Here is a 24688-nt window from a genome sequence, read left to right as displayed (position 1 = left end):
CGTTCATGTCCCCATATTTTGAGATGGCAGATGCTGAAAACATCATGAGCATAATGCTTTCTTGAGTATGCGTGTAGTAGACTCAAATGCAGACTTATCAATGACATCACTTATTAGGACTTATCAATATGTAGTGTACTGTGTAAAAATATCCAGAGCTTATCATCATTACTGACATTAATATTATCGCGTCCTTGATATGATATAATTTATCGTCCAGCCCTACCCCAACATTTTTTAAAACAAGCAGAGAATTATTTCTAACTTACAATAGAAACATGACCTGTTAGCTTGTTAATGAAGCAGTATCAGAGTTATAGAAAAATAAAAAATAAAAAACAAGCGCTCTCTTCTCCAGTCTGCACTGCTTTTGTGTACAGAAGTAACACTGATTCTGCATTTAGCTGGGCAGATGCTATTTCCAGCTAGTCTGCTCTCCGTACCTTCTCGTCGGAAGTCCTGTAACCCCACTTGACACAATCCCCTCAGCACACATCAGTGATACCCCACGTATAGGCGCAGGAAGTGCTCCCTGCAATGTCCCCACAGCTATTAGAACAGTTCATTAGCCCAGATAAATGACTGAGGCTCTGACTGGCCTTCTAGCGCCACTTCTAAAAAGAGCTCATGTCTCTGCCCATTAGCTGGACATGGCGGACGATGACAGTGGCAGGACCGGCCCTGTCACGCTGCATGGGACCCGAGATGACGCTCACGCTAACTGACGGCTGTCAGTAAGAGCACTCCCCGATGTTAGCATTTCCTCAGGGCTAATTCTGCCCCCCCAACACACACTCACATTCAGTGTCATCATTCACAGCAGGAGGTGCTCTGTCAGAATGAAGGAAACCGTGTCTGCCTTAATGACAGGCGCAGTGACGGCACCAGTATGTCACAGTGAGGGTCTCACAGATGTGGTTGGATGGATTTGAGTCATCCCCATGATCATTATCTGTCTAGTAGAGGGTAAAAAAGAACAAGGCCAGGGGAGAGAAAAGACCCTGTGGCTCATTGTGTCCTACTGCTGCCCAGACTGCTGCCCACTCCCAACACTTCAGCTTATGACTGTATGATGAAAAGGTGACTCTACATGCAACATTACATCACAACCACTTCACCTGTAGTATTGAGACACCAACACATTTCAGCAGAATCCTATGGGAAGGGGCTCTTTTTAACAAGTAGTAGTTTGATGAGATAACTGGACCTGACCAGCTACCTGAACCAATAAACAAAATAGCCGGGTTTCCATCCAAAGCTGTAAATTTAACTTTGAGAATAAACACTGTTTCCGTTCCAATTAATAAAAAAAAAAAAAAAAAAAAAGGTCACTTTCTGATAAACTGGCAATAAATATCACTAAGAAAAGTATAATTATTTATAATAATTTTTATATATAATAAATTACTTGCTCTTCAGAGCGAGCAGACGAAACACAATAAATGTGGTCATTGCTTTTGGAGTTGGATGCCTGATGTTTGTGAACGCAGTCATGTAAAACAGTTCTGGGAGGCAATTACACAGAAATACTTTGACGACAGGCTGTTCTTGGGCATTTAAGAATAACCATAACAACATTTCAGATGCTGTGCAACAAGATCGGTCCACTGGTTAGTCAGGTTGTGCCATCTCAGGACAAAAGTCACATGACTTGTTTTGATGCGCATGGAGGAATTTATTCGGTAAACGTGTTTCCTTCTCCCATTATTCACATCAACCCTTTTCACATGAGTCAAAAACCACCTCAAGTGAGTGTAAAAACTTTTTTGTGAATTAAGGGATTATTTTCGAAATTTAGTGTTTGAATCGCTCGTTTCTGATGCGATATTACAAAATGCGCATACAAACAAGGTGATGGAAATATAGCTGTTGTCAGACAAACAATAGTTTTATTTACAAAATTATTTCAAAAATACAGTAAACCATAGCCTTAATGGGTGCCTTAGCCAACTAAACAGACAAAACTTAGCTATCTGTTTAAGATAATTTATTTACATTTTTAATTATCTAGAATACACACAAATATTTTATTTCTATGTGAATTTTTTTTATTTCATTTTTTCATTGTTTTTCTGTATTATATATAATAAATAATATGATTTTGCTTTGCTCATCCTTGTTTGTCGTTTATTTCACAAAACACATTTTTGACAATTTGTTCATAGTATATTACAGATTCTCCTTGTTGATGTTAATTTTGTTTGAAATATTAAATATTAATATAAAATATAAAATATGTAATAATTTAGATTTTTTTTTATTAAAAAAAAAAATCTTTAAAATATTTAATATATATTAATGTTTTTAATAATTTAGATTTTTTTTTATTAAAAAAAAAAATCTTTAAAATATTTAATATATATTAATGTTTTTCTCCTGAAATGTCTTTAATTTTTCTCTTTTTCTTTTTTTTTCTTTTTTCTTTTTTTATACATAATATTTTGATGTTACTTTTTCTGACTGTTAAATGCTTATAAACACTGTTTAAAAAAGTAGCGTAATTGCATTATAGGCCCTTACGCTTGTAATCAAAGTAATAGAACAAAAATATCTTCCCAATCTCACACTATTCTCTTACTGACAAACACAAACACATACACAAGGTACAATATATACAGCATTGCTTGAGAAAAATGTATTCGGTCAGAATACAATTTTATTTTATTTTTTCACATAATGTTGTGGAGAGGGATTAGCTACATTTATTTTTTTCTTCTCTAAATCAGTTCCCCACAATTTTGATACATTTTATTTTTATTATTATTGTTTATTTATTTTCAGCAGCTCCAGTTGATTCTTATTTGTTAATATTATGTTCATGTTTGTTGATTAATATTTATGCTTTATTCTGTCTGCAGTCCATTCGTGAGGTGACCGGCTATGTGCTTGTGGCGCTGAATCAGTTTGAGTATCTGCCCCTGGAGAATCTGCGCATCATCCGCGGCACAAGACTGTATGAAGACCGCTATGCCCTGGCCATCTTCCTCAACTACCGCAGAGACGGCAACTTCGGTCTCCGTCAGCTTGGCCTTAAGAACCTCACAGGTACAATATGAGCCTTCAAGTCCACAGGTCACATGATCTGTGTGTTCATTTTTTTTTTTTTTTACTCAGTCCTTGTCTTGCTTATCTTTGTGAAAGTACTTTATTGTGCAAAAAATGGCATCACTTTGATCATCACGTCTTTGTTAAAGAAGGTTTGTCATTTGCTTTGAAATCCACTTTAATGCATTGATCCCTTCTGAAAATGCTCATCACGACATCACAACTGCTGAGAACGCATCTCTGTCATATATAAGCACACTGGCCGAAGCCTTTGTGAAGTTGGTGAGTACTCTCTGAATCTCTCTCGCAGGAAAAATAGGGGGAGTATTCATGAATATGGATATCATACTAAATTGATTTCTCACAAATTCCATCTGAAATGCCTTAGCTGGTGTTTGAGCTGGTGGATGGATGAGGGCCGATGCTGGCAGTGAAATACAACTAAATATCTGCACCTGGAATTGGATCCATAAAACTCAGTGAGAGGTTTGGTGGGGAACGCTGGAGCTTGACCAGCTTGATGATGGCACTGCTCTCATATGAACCAAGTCTTTATTATAGCTTAGATCTGTCAGTTTTGCAGGAGCTAATAGGCTAATAAACTAGCCAAGGCTGAAAGAGCTGAACATTGATTGGATACTGTTTACTTAGTACAGTAAAGTCTGCTGTAGCACAGTAAAGTTTGACTTTCTTTAGGCCATATTTGTAAAATATTTGAAGAATATTTCAGTGGTAATTGCTTTAAGAGAACTCTAGAAATGTGTCTTTCCCAAAAATGTGATAAAAATCTTGGCAGTTATGGCAGTTTTCTATGTATAAATACTCTCTAAATACTGCAAATAATGTATACAATACTGATTGGTGTCTTTAAAATATTTTAACGTCTTTTTAGAATAATTGCAAAGAAACAGCAAACTGTAATGCTGAGATACTTTTTGTTCAAAATTCTTTATCAGCATCTTTTGATGAATTTCTTTAGAAAAAACAACTTACTCACTCCAAACTTTTGAAGAAGAAACGCTTTATGTATTCCCCAATTGTAAGTCGCTTTGGATAAAAGCATCTGCAAAATGACTAAATGTAATTTTTAATTAATGTTAAAATCTCAAAAGCTGCATAAAACTTGTAATATTGTGAAATATTTTTAGTTTAAATTTTTATATTTTTATGTAATTTTACTCTAGACTTCAGAGATCATTTTAAAAAGGTGATTTGTTACTTCAAAAATATTTCTTATTTTATGTTGTTCTTTTGATTTTTATCCATCAAAGTATATATATATATATATATATATATATATATATATATATATATATATATATATATATATATATAGATATATATATATATATCTAGATATATATATATATGTGCAAATTTCTTTCAAATAGAAGAATCTTTATGATTTCATGATTTTGTTCTATATGTTTTTATATAAGTCTTACAGTGGCATACAGCAGAACTGAACAAATATCCATTACTTTGATTTACAAGTTAACTCTTTTTCACTAAAGGATTGATCAATCTACTTAAAGGAAGAAAGCATGATGTATTTTCCTTTTAGATGAGAAATAACGACATGAGGGTAAATGTCCTTTCCATTTATTCACTAATTCAGCGGTTCCCAAACCCAGTCCTCACGCCCCCCTGCTCTGCATAATTTGCATGTCTCTCTTAGTTAACACACCTGATTCATATAACCAGCTCGTTAGAAGAGAGCTACATGCATGAACTGTGCTCCGATTGATATGATCCCTGCACACTGCACCATGTTCATTGCTCCCTATTCCCTGAGTAGGCGAAATCCATGTAGTTTACTTCACTTCGGAACATTCAGTCATGGAATTACGCTGCGCTGCTGCCTGCAGCGTCTTCACGCATGGATATGTGTGACATCATATACCTCTGTAAATAATTACAATTTAAATTCACGTCTCGCACACTTTAATGCCCTTTGAATGGAACATATACACTTATATATGGGGGTGGGGGGGCAAGACTGGGATTGGGAAATGCTGCATTAATTAGTGCGGTTTGTCTGTGAAGGACCTCTTTTCAACTGCCCTGCTCTTTGTTCCATACCTATTGCGTGCTGCTTATTGAATATTCGTCATTATTGTTTGGTTAGAGTGCGTTAAAATGTTGTTAATTTTACTGCAAGGTCATACATGCATTATATACTCATTCAGAGATTTTTCAATTGGTTTTTGAATCAATAGCTTTATTTAAATGCATGCTTCACCATAGGGTTAAAGAAAATATGAGGCCCAACGTAAAACAGACAGCAAATGTAAACCTCTGTGGAGTCTTACGTTTTGGTAAACAATCATTATGTACAAATGACAGTGTTTAACGTCTAATTTGACAGATGCATGTTGCATAATTCAGAATAAGAATGGTGAGTTGGGGGTTTTGATGTTTTTGTAAGTGTTTCTGTACTTTCTGCTTCACTGCCAGGGCTGGTTGGAAATGTTTCTTCCTCACGATACCTGATTATTGCTGTTACACAAGCTTCGCTTCCTTCTGATTGGCTAAAAAAAAAACCTAGTATAAGTGCATTAGCCTGACATTTACTATGCGCTGCTTTTGTCTTCTTTGACAAATGACAAGTGGTATGTTTCTCTTTAGCTGTTCCTCCAGACACTTCCATGGTGACACAGACTTTAATAGTTGCTGGAAGTGGTGAGCATTGTCTGTCCTTTTATTATGGCAAAACTTTGGAAACATAACAGAACTGTGTAAGATCAAAACAGTGGCGATTACCAGTCAGCCTTCAGTGTGAGTAACCAGGATGCTGTAGAATTATGGGCAGTGTCACTTTTTTAGCCCAATATAAAAAAGCTATTAAGGCCATTGTCATTTATTTATTTTTATATCTAAAATGATTTGCAGTGTAGCATTTAAGTATACATTTTATCAGTTTGTGTTATCACATGGAATCAAACCCATGACCTTGTTGAATAACTTACACATTAAAGAAAGTATTGTGATAATAAATATCACATTTAGCTTTAATTCAGTAAGTTTAATAAATAATTCAAATATGTTTAGATATGGAGCTTGAAGGTGTGTGTGTGTGTATGTGTGTGTATTTGTGTGCATTGCATTCAATATATATATACACAGTACAGGTCAAAAGTTTGGAAACATTACTATTTTTAATGTTTTTGAAAGAAGTCTCTTCTGCTCATCAAGCCTGCATTTATTTGATCAAAAATACAGAAAAAACAGTAATATTGTGAAATATTATTACAACTTAAAATAATAGTTTTCTATTTGAATATACTTTAAAAAAAAATAATTTATTCCTGTGATGCAAAGCTGAATTTTCAGCATCATTACTCCAGCCTTCAGTGTCACATGTAACATCCAGTCTATCACATGATCATTTAGAAATCATTCTAATATTCTGATTTATTATGCGTGTTGGAAACAGTTCTGCTGTCTAATATATTTGATGAATAAAAAGGTTAAAAAGAACTGCATTTATTCAAAAAAAAAAAAAAAAAAAATTCTAATAATACATATTCTAATAATATATTTTCTTTACTATCACTTTTTATCAATTTAACACATCCTTGCTGAATAAAAGTATTAATTTTATTTAAAAAAAGAAAGAAAAAATTACTGACCAGTAGTGTATATTGTTATTACAAAATATTTATATTTTAAAAACATAGCTTCTTCTTTTTTTTTTTTTTTACTTTTTATTCATCAAAGTATCCTAAAAAAGTATCACATGTTCTGAAAAAATATTAAGCAGCAGAACTGTTTCCAACTTTGATAATGAATCGTCATATTAGAATGATTTCTAAAGGATCATGTGATAATGATCCTAAAAATTCAGCTTTGCATCACACAAATAAATGATAATTTAAAGTATAATAAATTTAAAAACAATTATTTTAAATTGTAATAATATATCACAATATTAAATTTTTTTTCTGTATTTTTGATCAAATAAATGCAGGCTTGATGAGCAGAAGAAACTTCTTTTAAAAACATTAAAAATAGTAATGTTTCCAAACTTTTGACCTGTACTGTATATATATATTGAATGCAATGCAAAGTGCTTTGTATAATAGTGTCTGCCAAATGCTTGTAAATGTATAATGTGTCACAGCTTAATATGCAGAGTTGACTACAAGTTATATTTAGTTTGATTCCTTGAAAAGTGATAGCTAAATGGTCCATTTTTAGAGACAGTACTATCTTTTTGTAATCTGTGGCAGATGAATGAATAAAGAGCGTCATTGTAAACATAATGGATTTCTACGCCTCACAGTTTTATTTTTGCTTTAGTTTGAATAACTCTGTATCACTGAAAAAGGGCTGATTGTGATGTGAAATCTGGCTAGACAGTTAACCCAGCATGCATAAATGGTTCAGGAACAGCGTCTCACTCATATGGACCAATGTTTCTGGTCCACAAAACATCTTTATTCACTTTCTGTGACTAGGCATAGGAAATAGAGCAGAGAGAGAGACGTGGCATAGCAGGCCGGGTAAATAATTTAAGCTTCGTGTATTGTTCCACTTACCCAGTCCCTCTTCTAGAGTCCACTCGACGCAGCGTACATAACCCAAATGCCACATTGTAATGCTGACATCACTTACAGCTTAACTGTGCTGCATTTCATGCTGTATTCTTGGAAGATGACAGTGTTTAGAAACATCCAGGAGACCAGGTTCTCCCAGAGGAGCGTGATCTCCTGTCTTAGGCAGACTAACAGGGAACAGCAGTGGAGTCAAGCAACGTTTGAAATCCCAGCCATGCCCACAGGGAAGGAGACAACACAGAAGCTCTGCTCGCTCGTTTACTCTGTCTCTCTCATCCGTCTCTTTCTTTGCCTATATTCATTCTTTTCTTGTTCGTCCAATTTTCTTTGTGAAATCTGCTGTTGCTGCCCCCTTACCTTTAACTGTATCTTTCTCTTGCTTTCATTGAGGAGTATAGCGAGGGGTTTGAAGAAAGTGCATGTGTCTTCCACGGTGTTGAGAAAGCTGTAGAGTTCCATATAAAGGGTTAGTTCACCCAAAAATCATAAACCCTAAAGTGATTTGCCCCTAAAATTTAATAGTTTAATAATTAATATTATCTGAGTGTGTTTGATTTCATAGCTGACTCTGTTGCAGGGCTCAGTAAATAGAGCAATGTAACATTTTATCAAAGTTTGCCATTACTTGCTGTTATTGGAAGGATTACACATTTAAGCAACAGCTAAGTTGGTTTGTAGCATTGAACTTACTCCCAACACTGGTTTTCTAAATGTTGAACACAGTCAGTGCCCTGTAACCCTGAGACAGATCAAAGCTGGAACAGAGCCCTGCAACATCTCTCTCGCTCTCTGTCGAGGACTATCAGCTTGTCAGACCTTAACATTACGATCCTTTTGATCTCCTGTCACATTATCATGTCATTCCTCTCATAGCAGTTCTCCAGAGATGTGCAAAGTGATCAGTACCATCCATAAATGATATCTAAAAGAATAAAGGCTATTAACTGCTCTGGGTCTAATCCAGAATCTGATCAAACTGGCTTGTCGGCATTGCTGCCATAGCTGAAATCCTCGGGGGTAGAAATTGCCCTGGATAAAATCAATTTGTCGCTGGTATATTCTGATATTGCTCTATTGATTTTCGGAGAGGTGGTGTGTGGGAGACACAGTGATGTGGTGCCCGGGCTCCGGTCGCAGGGCTTCCTTTGTGACTGGCTTTCAACCATCCTCCCTGCTGGGTTATTAAGTCAGAGTCAATGGAGTGAGCTATTTGATCTATTCATTTGAATGTGAAATGGAACAGCTCTACATTCAATTCGCCTTGAAAAGCATTTGAAACGTTTGAATGTTGTTGATTAAGGATTTTTGCATTAAATAGTTTTCTCGTTTTTCCATTTCTTTTTACTAGTTTTTGTGTTTTACATCTTATATGTCTTTTCAGCTGGTCTCCACAACATGATGTGATTTGTCCACTATCAGACTCACTGGTACATCCGACCATGTTCCTTTTTTCCTTCTTTTTACTGTTTGCTTGGTAACACTTTTAATAAAGACTGTATATACTGTACACTGTATATATAATGAATCAAATGCTATTAGTAAAAAAATTGAAAACACTTGACTGAATATGTCATGATATATATTTGATGTTTATGTTAATATTTTAAACAAGAAATTAAACATTTCTAAATAAGATAAAATTCTTAATAAATAAATAAATAAATAAATCTTTTTCATTCATTATTGATTGATTGATTGATTGATTGATTGATTGATTGATTAATTGATTGAAGCCTCTTGGAGACGTTTCCATAGTTCTTCTGGATTGAGTCTGTCTCAGTTTGTTCTGTTTCTTCATGTCATTCCAGACAGACTGGATGATGATCAGATCAGATCTCTGTGTGGAGCACTGGCTGTTGTCAGACTCCTTGTGAAAACAAAAATCTCACTGGATTATTACAATTAAAGGCAAAATTGTTTGGAAATGTAAACTGATATTTCATACTGACACACTACAGCAAAAGATAAACCATTTTTTCAGCCAGTGAAACTACTAGTTTTCTAATCATTTTGGCCACCACTGTATAATAATGAAATTAATAAAACCTGTAAAACCTACTGACTCTGCCATTGATTTATTAAAAATGTGCACAAGAAACAATAAAGTGTAGATTTTTGATAAGTAGTGTAAAAGTGTTCTTTATGCTTTAATAATGCCTTGTGTTATATAATACATCTTATACAGTATATTACATGTTCTCAGAAATAATTGCAGTAGTTAATAGTATACATTTATAATATTTATGCATTAATGGTTGTACCTTTATTTTTACCATTTTAATGTAAAAATGAATGAATAGTGCAATAATATCATGAACTATACTGTAGCTTTCAATTATTTATGAAAAGACATAATGGATTAGAAATGTGCATTGTAATGTGCTGTGCATACAGGCTTCATGGAAAGCGTTATCAGCTGCCGCTATCAGTCCAGAAAGAGCTGTGTCTTCTTGTGTCCGTGTCCTTAAAGGCTTCGAGAGGCAGGTGATTTGTAATAATTATACCTCGTCCCACCGCTGAGGCAAAGGTTAAACTTTGCGTCCTTTCTTTGACATTTCCAAGTGCCGTTGTGTTGTCATTTTCAGAAGAATTAGATTTTTTTTTTTTTTATGCCTATACAAATTTTTCACTCAACATTTGTGCAACCTCGTTGTTTTTTTAAAGCCAAGCATCCTTTCTTTGACACTTCAAATTGGCTTTCTGTTGTAATTTTCTGGATAATTTTGTGAGTGTGTTCATTTTTTATTCTGTTTATTAGTGTTGTTCTCTGTCTTTTAGAGTTTCTTTAGTTCTGTGTCCTTTTCTTTCTCTCTTTCTTGTTTGCCCTTGATGGCAGCTTTTGATCACGCTATTTTCTTCTCTACCCAGAATCCGAATAGAAAATGATCAATGTCAGATGCGTGTGGTGTGCGTGCATTCATTCTTTTATTGATCTGTTTGTTGGTTCATTTCTTCATTTACTTTTTCATCAGTTTGTTTGATTCATTTGTTGATTTGCTTATTAATTCATTTGTTTTTATTTATTTTATATGCAGGCTATCAGATTTCTATTTTAATGTGACTATATGACTCCCAAAGTAAATTCTTGTAAGGGAAGGGTACAACCAAACATTTACTTACTTTACTTTCCTCTCCTCTCTTGCTTTTCAAGATTCTTAGGAACTGTTTTGTGATTATTTGAGCTGTAATTCAAAATCAACCTTTGATTAGACATATTATTTGATATTATCATGAATCTCTGATTGCCTCTTACACACACAGTGTCGTAGTCACACTGCTCATTATTCTTATTTTCAGCTGTGGAAAATGGGTTTCAACACCCTGTCCTTCATGCAAGCTATTTATTTTCCTGCCTTTTAGAACAAATTATCTTGAAAGAGGACTTTGTTTTTGTCAAGGTTTGTGTCTGCGCTGTCTCAAGGTTCTGATTTTGTACGCTAGTAATTTTTTCTTGATCAGAAGCTTTTGTATCAGTTAATGGTGGGTTTTGTGTGGTTCATGGCCTTTTGTTCACTTCTATATATATATATATATATATATATATATATATATATATATATATATATATATATATATATATATATATATATATATATATTCAGCTTTGCTCTTATTTTTGTTATACACTGTACTACACTGTTGTATTCATATGCTAGAATCACCACATGACTTGAATGGTCACAGTGGTATTTGCAAAGTGTATTTTTATGCATTGCGTACAGCAAGGGAATAAGCTTGAATTGATATGGACATCTTGAAGACCAATCAAGACTACACAGATGCACAAGTATACATAAGCACAGTGTTTATAGAGATTTAATACTCTAATCTTTACATATTGACATTGCATGTTGTCATTGTATGTTACAGACTTGAGACTCTTGATGCTCTCGTGTTTTGTGGTTTTGTCCACCTCCTACTACTTCTTATTGCTGTTGCTTCTTGATGATTTACTTGATATTTACTTCACCTTTTGTTTCAGATGCAGCACAGAGCATGTAAAGTAATAGGTGTGCACTACTCAGAATGGAACTGACCCTTCGCAAAGAACACCTCATTACTGTCACTATGTCCAACAAAGCATGTCGCTCTCACACCTCACATCATGTTCTCAACACAGTGAAAAATACATTGCGAAGCAAAGAGGAAATTAACAACGTGCTGACAGACAGGACAAAGCAGGTGTCTTTTGGTATTAAACAAAGTTTCAGCTTTCAAATTTTGTCATTTTTTATGTGTCGTGACAGATCGCTTTACTAGTTTGCTTACTAGTTTTAGCATGAAATAAACATGAATGAATATCAGAAAGTAAGTTGTATCAACTGCGTAAAAATGTCAATACACCATTTTTCAAGTTCAAGTCCACTGACGTTAATCTACTCTACTGTCTGGTATGTTTGTCAGACAAAAATGGCAGATTTATTGTTATGATTGGTCAGATAGCCTGTCAATCAAACTCCCTGCGAAGGATCAATTGAAAATGCCTTTTGAATTCATTTCAGTAACAGAATTTGAATCAAAGTTGAATTCAGGCAGCAAACTGAATGTGGAATAACAATACAAATGTGAATGAAAGGAAGTAGAAATAACTAATTGAAATCCAGTGAAATTCAGATTATTGAAATTAACTAGAACAGCTACATTTTTCATGATAAACCTTGAATGTTGTCTTTATAAAGCCTTGTTTTAAAATTTTGAAATAAACGTACAAAGCCCCAAAGTTTTATAGGCCTTAAAGACAGATAGATTTTTGGATGGATGGATATGTTTGAAATGCCACCTATAAAAATTTGAATGCTGTTTGAACTCTAGTCCAATAGCAGAATTTGAATTTGAATTTGAATTGAGGCAGCAAACAGGATGTGGAATTTTAATTTGAATTTAAGTAAGTAGTAGTAAAATGAACTAAAATCCAAAGAAATTTAGATAATTGTAATCTTTAACTAGGACAGTTTGTTATGACAAATGTTGAATGTTGGCTTAACAAAGTCCTGTTTTAAAGTTTTGAAAGAAGTTTAAAAATCCCTGGTTTAAAGGTCTTTCATACATCTGCATGGTTGGTTGGTTGGTTGGTTGGTTGAATGGATAGATATGTTTGAAATGGCACCTGTAACAATTTGCATTTAGTTTACAGTATATATTTTATATTGAATAAATTACTTTTTGTACTCATACTGTAAATGCACATACACAGGACTGGCCCTTTATTTTTGCTCTCCAATATACCTGCACCTGTTCAAGGAGAAAATCTCAATGATCATGCTTTAACCTCATTGAGTCCTGCTCAGCGTCTCATGAAAGCATTCTGGAACAGCACACTAGAGATGAAAGACATAGAACGAGAAAAGAGGGAGATCAGCCTTTGACTGCCTTAGACACATGTCTGTCTCGTGCTCTCTCTCTTTACCCATTTCGGTTCTTTTTCGGCTCAGTGCAGTCTGTGTAAAGGGACCCAAGAGGAGAAAAAAGAAAATTACTTTTGTTGGTGCTTGCACAACACTCATTTCCATCTTTCTCGCTGAGGCTTCCAGACCCCGGGTCACTTCCAATTGTGTGTCTAATTGATTACTTCCCATGCAATTACGTTTGTGTCATACTCGATTTTTCACTGTTTGAGGCGCAGGGGAGCGATCCTCCTTCTGAAGGACAACAGTTGCACTGCAGCAAATCTAGAATGTGGCTGTATTATTAATCTTTTGGCGCAGCTGTAGTGCAGTAATAACCAGCGACATAAACCGCAAATGCAAGGTTACAGAGGTGGAAAGGACAGTGTCAATGACAGGTCATTTTCTCCCTGGGAATTACGGAAAAACAGCATTAAAAGCGAATGTATTATGCACAAACAAGTGCTTCTTTATTAGGCCTTGGAAGAGACCGTTGGCTTTACATTTCCCACTTACATATTCTTTGTGCTTTTTACTTCTTAATTTTGCTGACTGTTTCAAGCTCATTAACTGAAGCTTTTGGGAATTATGTAAGCTGTGAGAAAAGAATGTAATGAAATATGGATGTCCAACCGCGGAAGGACTTTGAAAATTTGAATCATTAGAAAAATTTGACCCCTTTGCCCTCAAAAAGGAAATAAAAGTGTGTGATGGTAATGTATGGACCCTCTTTTAGAAATGACTCCTCCTCAGTTTTTGGATTAGAATTTTTTACATTTTAAAGGGTTACTCCACCCCAAAATTAAAAAATTGTCATTAATCACTTACCCCCATGTTGTTCCAAACCCGTAAAAGCTCTGTTCGTCTTTGGAACACAATTTAAGATATTTTAGATGAAAACCTGGAGGCCTGTGACTGTCCCATAGACTGCCAAGTAAATAACAGTGTCAAGGTCCATGAAAGGTATGAAAGTCGTCGTCAGAATACTCCAACTGGCATCAGACGTGCAATCTGGGCTATATGAAGCAACGGGAACACTTTTTGTAAGTGAACAAAAACTAAAATAATGACTTTATTTAACAATTCCTTTGTCAACGGTCTCCTCTGTGTCTCTCCATATCACGTATGCTGCGTCTGCTCTTCTGTGTCATCCGCGCCACAAGGATGTGCTGTTTCTACGTGTATTTAGCTTTGATTTGAAATAAAACAGCGCATACTTGTGGAGCGGATGATACAGAAGAGCATACACAGCATACAGTGATAAATGTACTTGTACAAAAGTAAATGTACTTCTCTTTTTAACTGCAGTGTGTTTGTATATATAGAACACATGCAGAGTGTACTTTCCTTCTTTATGGAAATGAAAGGATGACAGAACTGCTGAGAAACAAAGCCCTGGGAAGTGGAGTAGAAAAAATGGAAGAATCCCTTTTTAAAAGTTGCCTGTATTTAAAGCCTATGATGTGAAGAGAGAAAAAAAGAAAAGCGGTAATTACACAGAGATCAAATAGAAAGCGTGGGGCTAGTGCTAATACCCACTCGCCCACCCCAATCACTGGAGAAACCAGACCTATTAATAATGAATCTGGTGTCATCATTAAGAATCTGAATGATTAAACATATCTCCTGGCTTCAAACACCAATTTTCACAGTCATAAAAGAGAGATAGAAGCCTATATCCAAACACATATGGCTCACACATACATGAAGAAAACTCTAATGCTATAAAACATATGAAACATGAAACATATAAGGGCTATAGATTTTTGTATTATAAGGAAAATAAATCTTTCATATTCCGCAGAAGAAAAAAATGCATGCAGGTTTGGAATGACATGAGGGTGAGTAAATGATGGCAGAATATTAATTTTACCTTTAAAGATGAAGTGTGTAATTTCTGCACCATTGGTTGAACCAGAAGTTTAAATGTCAGGTGCTTAAACACACAGAACAATGTTTTGAAAGCTCCACGGAGCCCTTGAATTGCTTATTTATTATTATCTGCACAGATTAAGCTAAGAAAGTAAAAAAAAGTCATTCAACGTTAAAAACTGACATCACTTTTTTGTCTAATGCTTTAATCTGCAAAATAAAATTTAGTATTGTGTTCTGTTTAATTCTTGTTAATATTTTTAAATCCACTCCGAGAGGTTTGTATAATATATAGTAATAAATTTGGATAAAATGGGGAATTGAGCCTAAAGAAATACATAAATCCAACTTTTTTTCAACAATGGGCAAACAGCAGCCAACTCCATGAGTCTATCGGTTACTCTAATGTGCATATAGCTTTTCATGGCTCCATAGTTAATTCAATTGCATGAAGCATCCCGAGACAACATGTCCAATTAACATCACACCACTCTGTGTACTGGAAAAAAGAATCCCGGCAAAGAGAAAGTGGAGCACACAACAGAGCAGTTATATAATCTGAGGCAGGTGGAAAGAGAAGTGCCTTCACCACGAGAGTGAACCGAGTGCCAGTGTAGAACAAGCATTGACAGAAGGGAAATTAGTGCCTTATTTATCTTTGACAGTTGGATGATGGCAGATATTGAGCTTTGTTCATTCTTTAATGAATAGCATGGCAGTAGCGATGGCAATTGTTTGAAAACACTACATGAATTAAAGGGATAGTTCACTCAAACATTTTGTCATCGTTTACTCCCGTAACTCACGTTGTTTCTTGTTTGAAATTATATATCAAAGACTTTTCAACTGCTTTTTTCCATACACTGAAAGTAGGTGATGGTTTATACTGCCAATCAGCACACATCTACATTTAAGTATAATCATTTCACAGATTTTTTTATCCAAAACTACTTAAAAAAAGAACAATAGAAGCAATTTATTTTTTTTTAGGGTTTTTATTTTTTATTGATTTGACAAATCCCAGTTAGTCTAAAATAGTATGTTTTATTTCTTTTATTTTTTTATTGATAGAATAGAAAGTGCTCGTATAAATGGGTGTTGACATATAAACAGGGTAACATATAAACAGGAATTAATTGATGTATAAACAGGAAATAAAATAATTTTTGTCCAGGATAATCTCCCCATCTGCCAGAGCTCTCAACAGAACAGAACAGAACAGAACAGAACAGAACAGAACAGAACAGAACAGAACAGAACAGAACAAAAAACATTTTCTTTTCTTCTCACACAATGACTTCATGTGGCTCGGAATATACTAATACACAAGTTTTATATACTACATTCACGAAACCTATATAGTGCCTATTTATCCTGACAGAAAAAAGCGATTGAGTTGAATACAAGTGACCTTTAAAGCCTCTATCATATCATTTTGAGCTAACTTTGTTGCCTGACTTCATCTTTAGTGCAAGGACACGTTTCAACTGCCAGAAATGTGAGTGTAACATTACATTATACCTGTGTGTTTTAGCACGTTGCTGCTAGTCGACAGCCTACTCCAGTGTTAAGAAAGCTTTGACATACACACATTTTAGCTTCGCCCATTTGTCTCCATTACTTGTAAGCCTCTGCTAATGGAGTCAAAGAGTCTCTAGGGTGTTGTTAGCACCTGACTTTACCATTTGATTCGAGCCTTTGTAAAATCAGTCATTACGTTCTATCCTGATTGCAGACTTGCGCAGTCATTTTGACACACATAGAGTTGTTCTGTGACCCATAGCTGTACATCAAAATATTGCTAAATGACTCCGTACGTTGATTATACAGTATGCGTGCGTTGCTTGCAGTGCAAGCAAACACTCACAGCTGATAGAAAGAGGAGCAAAAAACAGGGTGGGAAAAAAAAGTAGAGCGGCTGTGGATGTTGAATAATTCAAGACTGGCAGCACTAGGGCCTTCAGGGCCAGCCGGAGTGCAGGAACTTCAGCCACTGATGAGCACTGTGCCCAAACCTCACCTTTGTCCTGCACACACACAGACACAATGTGTATCAGCAGCACTCATAAAGCTACAAACCTTGCTCGTCTGTCCACTCCGAGCGGTTTCAGCCCTCCACCCCCTCAGATATCAGACTTGGGCCTCATTAAAAGTTAATGTGAGGCATGCAAAGAATTTTAATGTCAATTAATAATCAAAACAGTTTCCTCTACAGCCCTGCGGCATTATTTTAGAGCCGAAAACCAGGGCATTCAACGCACCCAAAGCAAAGACCGTGGGGTGCACAAGACATCAAAGTGACCCCTGTTACCCTGCTACAGACCTGATCAGTTTAAACCAATGCGTAGCAGGTGACCGGTGCTGTGTTGCGGCTGGCAAGTGTGCAATGCTGTGGCGGATGTTTAAACAGCAGTGTGTTTGCCAGCGGTTCTGGCTGGGTTTCTGTGCATGCACAAGCCAAAGTGTCATTGGCATCGATAGCATGCAGAGCTGTTGTCGACGCACAGCCGTACACATCTATACGCACACAAACACTTACGCTTTCAAGTGATACAAACACTACAGACTGATAAAACGCATCTCCACCTCCACTTGTCCTCCTGTTCTTGATGTCGTCTCTAATTTGGCATTGTTTCATCAAGCCCACAGCAGGAAACGTTAATGAAACATTTAAGAGCGCTAAGTCAATTACCTCTGCTCCTGAAAATCACAGACCTCTTATTTCAGAGGGAATGTGATGGAATGGTTGTTCGGCTGAAGCTGTGGGATGCGCATTGGTCACATGGTTGGTAGTGCAGTTGGAAACTGTATCGCTGTGAAGTCTAGTCCACATTGCAGCTTATTTTTTTCTGAGACAAAAAAAGCAACCATTAAGCAGTTTAAGAAAAGGTTTATCTGCAATAGTTGATATTACTGTTATTTATTTATTTTCTGTTTATTTGTTTGTTTATTTATTTGTTTGTTTATTTGTATAATAATTATAATAACAACTACAATTATAGCTATACAGTATATATATATATATATATATATACACAGTATATACACAGTATATACGATAGATAGATAGATAGATAGATAGATAGATAGATAGATAGATAGATAGATAGATAGATAGATAGATAGATAGATAGATAGATAGATAGATAGATAGATAGATAGATAGATAAAATTTAATTTTATCACATATATATTTTAAACAACTTTGAATATAAAGTATAGTTTTTATGCTAGTTTTATTACTAGCAAGTGCATCAAACTTAACTTTTTCAAAAATGTAATGCCACTAACCTGGTTACAAGTGATTAGTTGAATCCGGTACTTTCTAAACATTGCTTTGTTCCAGCATTGACCCTTGGAAACTGTGTAGACACCAGCTAATCCGATTAGAATTGGTTATTTTAGCTAAGGCTTACCATTTTTGTGTGCAATATGCATCAGACGGTCAGTGAATGAACTGTTCAATAGTCTGTGGGTGTGCTGACTGAGTATAGAGACTGTATAACGTTCATTTAATTAAAGAAATGCTTCTGCGATATTATGTAAAGCATTTGACTGTAGCAGGTCCACGTATACATATCATGCACAATCATCTTGTTAATAATATATGGGTGCATGGCAGCACTGTAAGGAATAACTGAAAAGACTGATGGGGTTGGAAATCAAAGAGGACAAAAAAATAATTGGAAAATGCCCTACTTGGAAAATCACTTCTCTTAAAAGGCTGCCTATTAGTTATTATCCTTTTCCTGCTTACTGATTGGTCAGTGAGGTGATATCTAGGAGGAAGCAGGTGAGCGTAAGTGGGACTACCTGTCTTGACTACCATGGAGTCCCATCAGACGCCACCACAAAACATGCCCAGTGACATAGAAAACACCAGAATGAGCAAGAGAAGCAGAAAGCAGCTGGTGTGCATCTGGAGTAGTAAATCGAGTGTGCGCCGGCTCTTGTGTTTCGGCTAAACTGGCACAGCAAGGTCTTTGCCGCAGCATCCCCATCTCCCTCCGTGGCTTAATAATTAATGTATTTATTTTTTGCATAGTGGCTCACAGGGACGAGGTTCAGGGGCTACACTGAATGCAGTGGAGGGTAATAGGACATGAATAGCCCCTGCTGTTGCTACGACCGGCCTTCCCATGCACTCAAGCTGCCCAGGTGGGGTCTGCCATGCGGATGAATGCATGATGCTAAATATACCCCAAACTCCTCCCTCACTTCCCCACCTGGCCTCTTGTTTACTCTCAGAGCACATCTGAAATCACTTTTCCAAACACAGACAATTTTCTCATCCAGCCCTCTTTGCATTTTGCAGCACTATGCATGAACTAATTTTTAATATTTAACAAGGTATTTTAAGTCATATCTAGTTTTAGTAGCAGTGCAAAGTTTAACCCAAGCAATCTTCACTTTAACTAGGGATGGGAATTATATATAATATCAGTTCTGTGTACTAGATAAACATCTGTGCTTCTTTTTTTTATTGGTGAAGTGTGTTGAACTTTATTCTTTTGTGTTCTATTGTACAGATGTGAATTGACTTTCTCTTCAGCATGAGGCCAAAAAATAGAACTTTTTTCTATTAAAAACAAGCAAGCCCTGCCCATATTGAAAAAGTAATGCGAAAGTAACGTAACACATTACTTTTCATAAAAGGTAACTGAGTAACGTAATTAATTACTTTTTTAGGGAGTAACGCAATATTGTAATGCATTACTTTTAAAAGGAACTTCCCCAACACTGATTATACACACTTTATATTATATTTATATCATTCATATTTCCTTTCAAGCTGTTATGAGATTTTGAAATTGAGTTCAAAGGCGTTTCTGGCTTCACCTGTTAGCTATCAGGGGAATGCTGACCTCTCCCTGAGATTAAGAGAGGTCACGGTCAAGTCATCTGTATTCCGGTGCTCTTTTGTTTCAGTTAGGTTTGGCTTTTTCTCTCTCTCTCTCTCTCTCTCTGTGGAGCTTCTGGGGACGGACAGCTCATTGGAGTGCTGGTGTGGGGTGAACAGTGTTCTGCTCTGATCTGAAGTGTCACTCAGAAGCCAATGTTAACCACCTCTCTCTCTCTCTCTCTCTCTCTCTCTCTCTCTCCCTACCAATGTTGTTCATTGTGGATTTTATTTTTAATGAAGCATGCATTTAAGCTCACTTGTGTTCTTTGATTAAACCATTGTACAGTTAAGGAGCCAATTTGCTCTGCCCAAAGACAGAGAATGGATGTTTGAATTACTATTCAGCTTTCTCCACAGCGGATTTTTAAAAAAAAAACAATTTATAGCTAATGTTATGTTATGTTATGTTATATTATATTATATTATATTATATTATATTATATTATATTATATTATATTATATTATATTAGATTAGATTAGATTAGATTAGATTAGATTAGATTAAATTAAATTAAATTAGATTAGATTAGTAAAATTAGATGCTAACTTGATCTGTCCACTACTTTTGACACGGTTAATCACCAGATCCTCCTGTCAACCCTACTGGCAAAGGGCATCTCAGGAACCCCACTCCAGTGGTTTGAGTCTTACCTCTCAGATAGGTCCTTCAAAGTATCTTGGAGAGGTGAGGTGTCTAAGTCGCAACATCTAACTACTGGGGTGCCTCAGGGCTCAGTTCTTGGACCACTTCTCTTCTGTCTACATGGCATCATTAGGTTCTGTCATTCAGAAACATGGCTTTTCATACCACTGCTATGCTAATGACACTCAACTCTACCTCTCATTCCATCCTGATGGTCCAATGGTAGCTGCTTGCATCTCAGCTTGTCTAACAGACATTTCTTGCTGGATGAAGGACCATCAACTTCAACTCAACATTGCCAAGACAGAACTGCTTGTGGTTCCATTAAACCCATTGTTTCATCACAATTTCATCATCCAGTTAGGCACATCAACCATAACTCCTTCAAAAACAGCCAGAAACCTTGGAGTTATGATTGATGATCAGCTGACTTTCTCAGACCACATTGCTAACGACTGTCCGGTCCTGCAGATTTGCTTTATTCAACATCAAGAAGATCAGGCCCTTTCTTTCGGAACATGCACAACTCCTTGTTCAAGCTATTGTTCTGTCCAGGCTGTACTATTGCAATGCTCTCTTGTCAGGTCTTCCAGCCAATTCTATCAAACCTTTACAATTATTCCAGAATGTGGCAGAAAGATTAATTTTTAATGAGCCGAAAAGAATGCACGTCACACCTCTGTTTATCAGTTTGCACTGGCTACCAATAGATGCTCGCATAAAATTCAAGGCATTGATGTTTGCCTACAAAACCACCACTGGCTCTGCACCCCTTTACCAAAATTCATTACTTCAGATTTATGTGCCCTCTAGAAGCTTGCGTTCTGCAAGTGAACGTCGCTTGATTGTGCCATCCCAAAGAAGCACAAAGTCACTTTTACGGACTTTTAAATTAAATGTTCCCTCCTGGTGGAATGACCTGCCCAACTCAATCCGAGCAGCCGAGTCCTTAGCCATCTTCAAGAATCGGCTAAAAACACATCTCTTCCATCTTTATTTGACCCTCTAACTTTAGCACTCATTATTCTAATTTTATTATAAAAAACAACCAAAAAAAAACAAACAAACACAAATCTAATTAGTTTTCTAATCTTTTTGTATTCTATCTGTTTTCTTTTCATTTATTATACAATTAATAAAAGCAAAAAAAAAGACCTCTAACACTAGCTTGCTCTATTCTTTTTCTATTCTATCTGTTTTATTTTTATTTATTATATTATTTAAAAGCCCTTGCTACATGTACTGCGTTAAGCTAACTGAGACTTGTTATAGCACTTGTATATCATTGCTCTTTTGTTGATTTTGATTGCTTCCATTGTCCTCATTTTTAAGTTGCTTTGGACAAAAGCATCTGCTAAAGGACTAATTGTTTTTGTTATTATATTATATGTTTTAAATATATATTTTTTCTTCATTATTTTCTTTATTTTTAAATCATAGATGTCGTCGTTGTTCATCACAGTGTTGACCTGAAGTAACTGCTTTCAGAACCTCCCAGAGGAGATAGCTGGCCCAATGCACAAGTTGTGTACAGTTTTGTGGACGGCGGTCTTAATCTGTGTTCGTTATCTGCCGACAAACCATTACTGTATGTTCCCTTTCCTATAGGCCTTTGTTTTAGAAATACAAGCGTGCCACTGCATGTAGTGATTTAACTGCTCTAATACAACAAGCTCACCTACCTGACCCAGATAGGTAGCATGAAAGGTTATTTCAGTTACTAGGAATGAGAGAGTCTGACCCTATGCCCTCGTTCATTTATACCGCTACTCCTTTCTATTCTTTTCTCAGATAAATAAGCAGATGCTCCCTGCCCTAGATAATTCCATAAGTCTTTAATCTTAGCCATTTTTCATAAAGATTCATCGGAAACAATTGTGTGAGGGATTACAAAATTTAATCAGCCTGCTTTAAACGCAGTTACCACCCAGAGGAAGTCAGGGGGCAGAGAGGATTGTTGGCAAAACTGTCATCCATCATGTTTATAAATATATATATATATATATATATACTGCACCTATATTTATTGAGCCCACTAGCCTTGAACCATGAAACACCTTGTAACCCAACAAACAACTCAAAATAAGACTGTTCAAATGCTTCCGCAGTAACTGTTCATAAATAGATGTTATAGTGTATTGTGAGCATCTGTCATTGCTTTTAAACCACTACTTTTGTGCTGTTACTACACAGTTTTCCCCTCAGCATTCAATATACTTTCAATTCTTTCTTTATTGCTTGTATATCACACCGTCACTGTGACAATTCCCCTTAAAACATTTGCCAATAAAAATTGCCCTCCTGTAGATAGAAAGGGTGTCCTGTTTTTTCCACCGCCATTTTTTACTTTTTTATTTGTATCAACCTTGGTTGGATTTGAAAGGGATTTATTTCAATGCAGCTCTTGCCTGTTATTTATTGCCTTTGTCATTGGTTTTCAAGAGTTGTTATCGAGATGGTCTTTGTCCCTTCACAGCCTGCAAAAAAAAAAAATGATGCATTGAGCACTACAAGAGGGTCCTTGGTTCAGATGAATTCCAAGGACCGAAACAGACACATGTAACCAGTAGAACACATGTTCTGCTGTCAGCGCACATCACATATGGGCCATCAGTAGGCTCCCAGGATGCTTTGCCTGCCGTGGCCACTCATGCTTGAATGTCAATAGTGTCTCGTTAAAAGTGCATTTGCTCACAGCCAGCACAGCAAGAATGCCTGCTGAACTACTCCCGCACAGGTCCGCGCCTTCCCCCTTTCTCTCTCCCGTACGCCTGCAGCATCAACTCCTCATAAATGCTTTTATGTAGTTAAATTAAAGCCATTGTTCTTTTCAGGTCAGTAGTTAAATACATAAAAGTGCAATTAAATTCAAATGGAGTCTGTCTGTGTTTTATTCCTAGTTTGCCACCCCTGTTTCTCTAGATTTATGTGAACGGCTCTTTTGCTCTGACCTTGGCCGGGGTGTTCATGGAAAGCCCATCTTTGAAGCTTTTTATTATTGTAGCTAAATAATGTGAAAGTGAGCAATGGTACACAGCTTTGAGCTGTCACGCAACGATTTAAAAGTTTGGAATCAGTAAGATTATTTTTATTTAGCAAGTACCCATTAAATTGATCAAAATTGACAGTAAAGACAAAATGTCATTTTCAGCTTTCAATTCATTAATATTGTTTAGAGAATTTTGAATCTACAAATGTAAGATAAGCAGCACAACTGTTTTCAAGATTGGTAATTAATTGATACTGTAATTAGAATTATTATTATTATTATTATTATTATTATTATTATTATTATTATTATTATTATTATTATTATTATTTGAAAGATCATGTGACAATGAATACTGGAGTAGGAATAATGATGCTAAAAATTCAGCTTTGCCTTCACAGGAATAAATTATATTTTAAAATGCATTTAAATGGGAAAAAAAGTATTTTTCTAAATTGTAATCATTTCAAAGTATTACTGTTTTTACTGTAGTTTTCATCAAATATAAATTTTATATTCAATATAGTGTCATATAGTCAATATTTTGTCATATTTATTAATTTGTTAGTTTAACTTTTTTTTTACATTTCTTTTAGTTTTAATTTGATTACATTTTATTGCTCATGGGTCAAATACTGGCATTGCTGACTATGATAGGATTATATGAAGCATTCAAATTTCTTCTTTAAAAATTATTGCATTATTAAAATTGTAGTGTTATTTTTATTTTTTTTCCTAACCATATTTTTATCAGAAAGTTGTTCAATTAAAAGACTTCCTGCAGTTCAAGTAGAAGAGCATGACACTGGCGATGTCTGAGAAATTTCCTGTGAAATCACACCTGTCACAGGTCTGCTTTTGAGTCCTTTCTGTATTGGTCAGTTGTGATAAGAGGCACGTGGAAGGAATTACTTGCATTTTTCTCAAATTGGACACAGAGGGACACACAATCTTCAAATTTCCGGTGAAATATGTACGAATCCATAAAAAGTCTTGCCGTTTCTCACTCTTAGGTCTTGTTTAGCATTTAGCCTGTGATTTTTGTGCACTCACTCTCACAAAAGTTTAAAGACAGCATGACAGCTATCACCCTCAACAGTGCAAAGAATAATAATGTTCGGTTAAAATATAATTAAAACACAAAGTGTTTATTGTTCTCCCAAAGTCCTAATTTGTTGGGTTCAGGGTGATTTTTGTAAAATCACTCAGTGTTCCCTCTCATTGTTTGCTCAACTTTACTCATCACATTTTTTACCCAGACACCATCTCCTTGGTAACACAGCTGGAGAGGC

General features: G+C 35.7%; 1 protein-coding gene across 3 annotated transcripts in view; it reads left to right on the top strand.

The window, feature by feature from the left end:
* LOC109096391 (receptor tyrosine-protein kinase erbB-4-like) overlaps positions 1 to 24688 on the top strand; it is a 293046-nt gene that overhangs the window by 178964 nt on the left and 89394 nt on the right. For all 3 annotated transcript variants that reach the window (XM_042731733.1, XM_042731732.1, XM_042731734.1), the window contains exon 3: positions 2859 to 3045. In XM_042731733.1, coding sequence (XP_042587667.1) covers positions 2859 to 3045 — 187 coding nt within the window. The remainder of the gene's footprint in view (positions 1 to 2858; positions 3046 to 24688) is intronic.

Source organism: Cyprinus carpio, chromosome B9 (genome assembly GCF_018340385.1).
Source record: "Cyprinus carpio isolate SPL01 chromosome B9, ASM1834038v1, whole genome shotgun sequence".
Taxonomy (NCBI): Eukaryota; Metazoa; Chordata; class Actinopteri; order Cypriniformes; family Cyprinidae; genus Cyprinus; species Cyprinus carpio.
The sequence above is the reverse complement of the archived record's forward strand: the minus strand, read 5'-3'. Positions and strand labels throughout refer to the sequence as shown.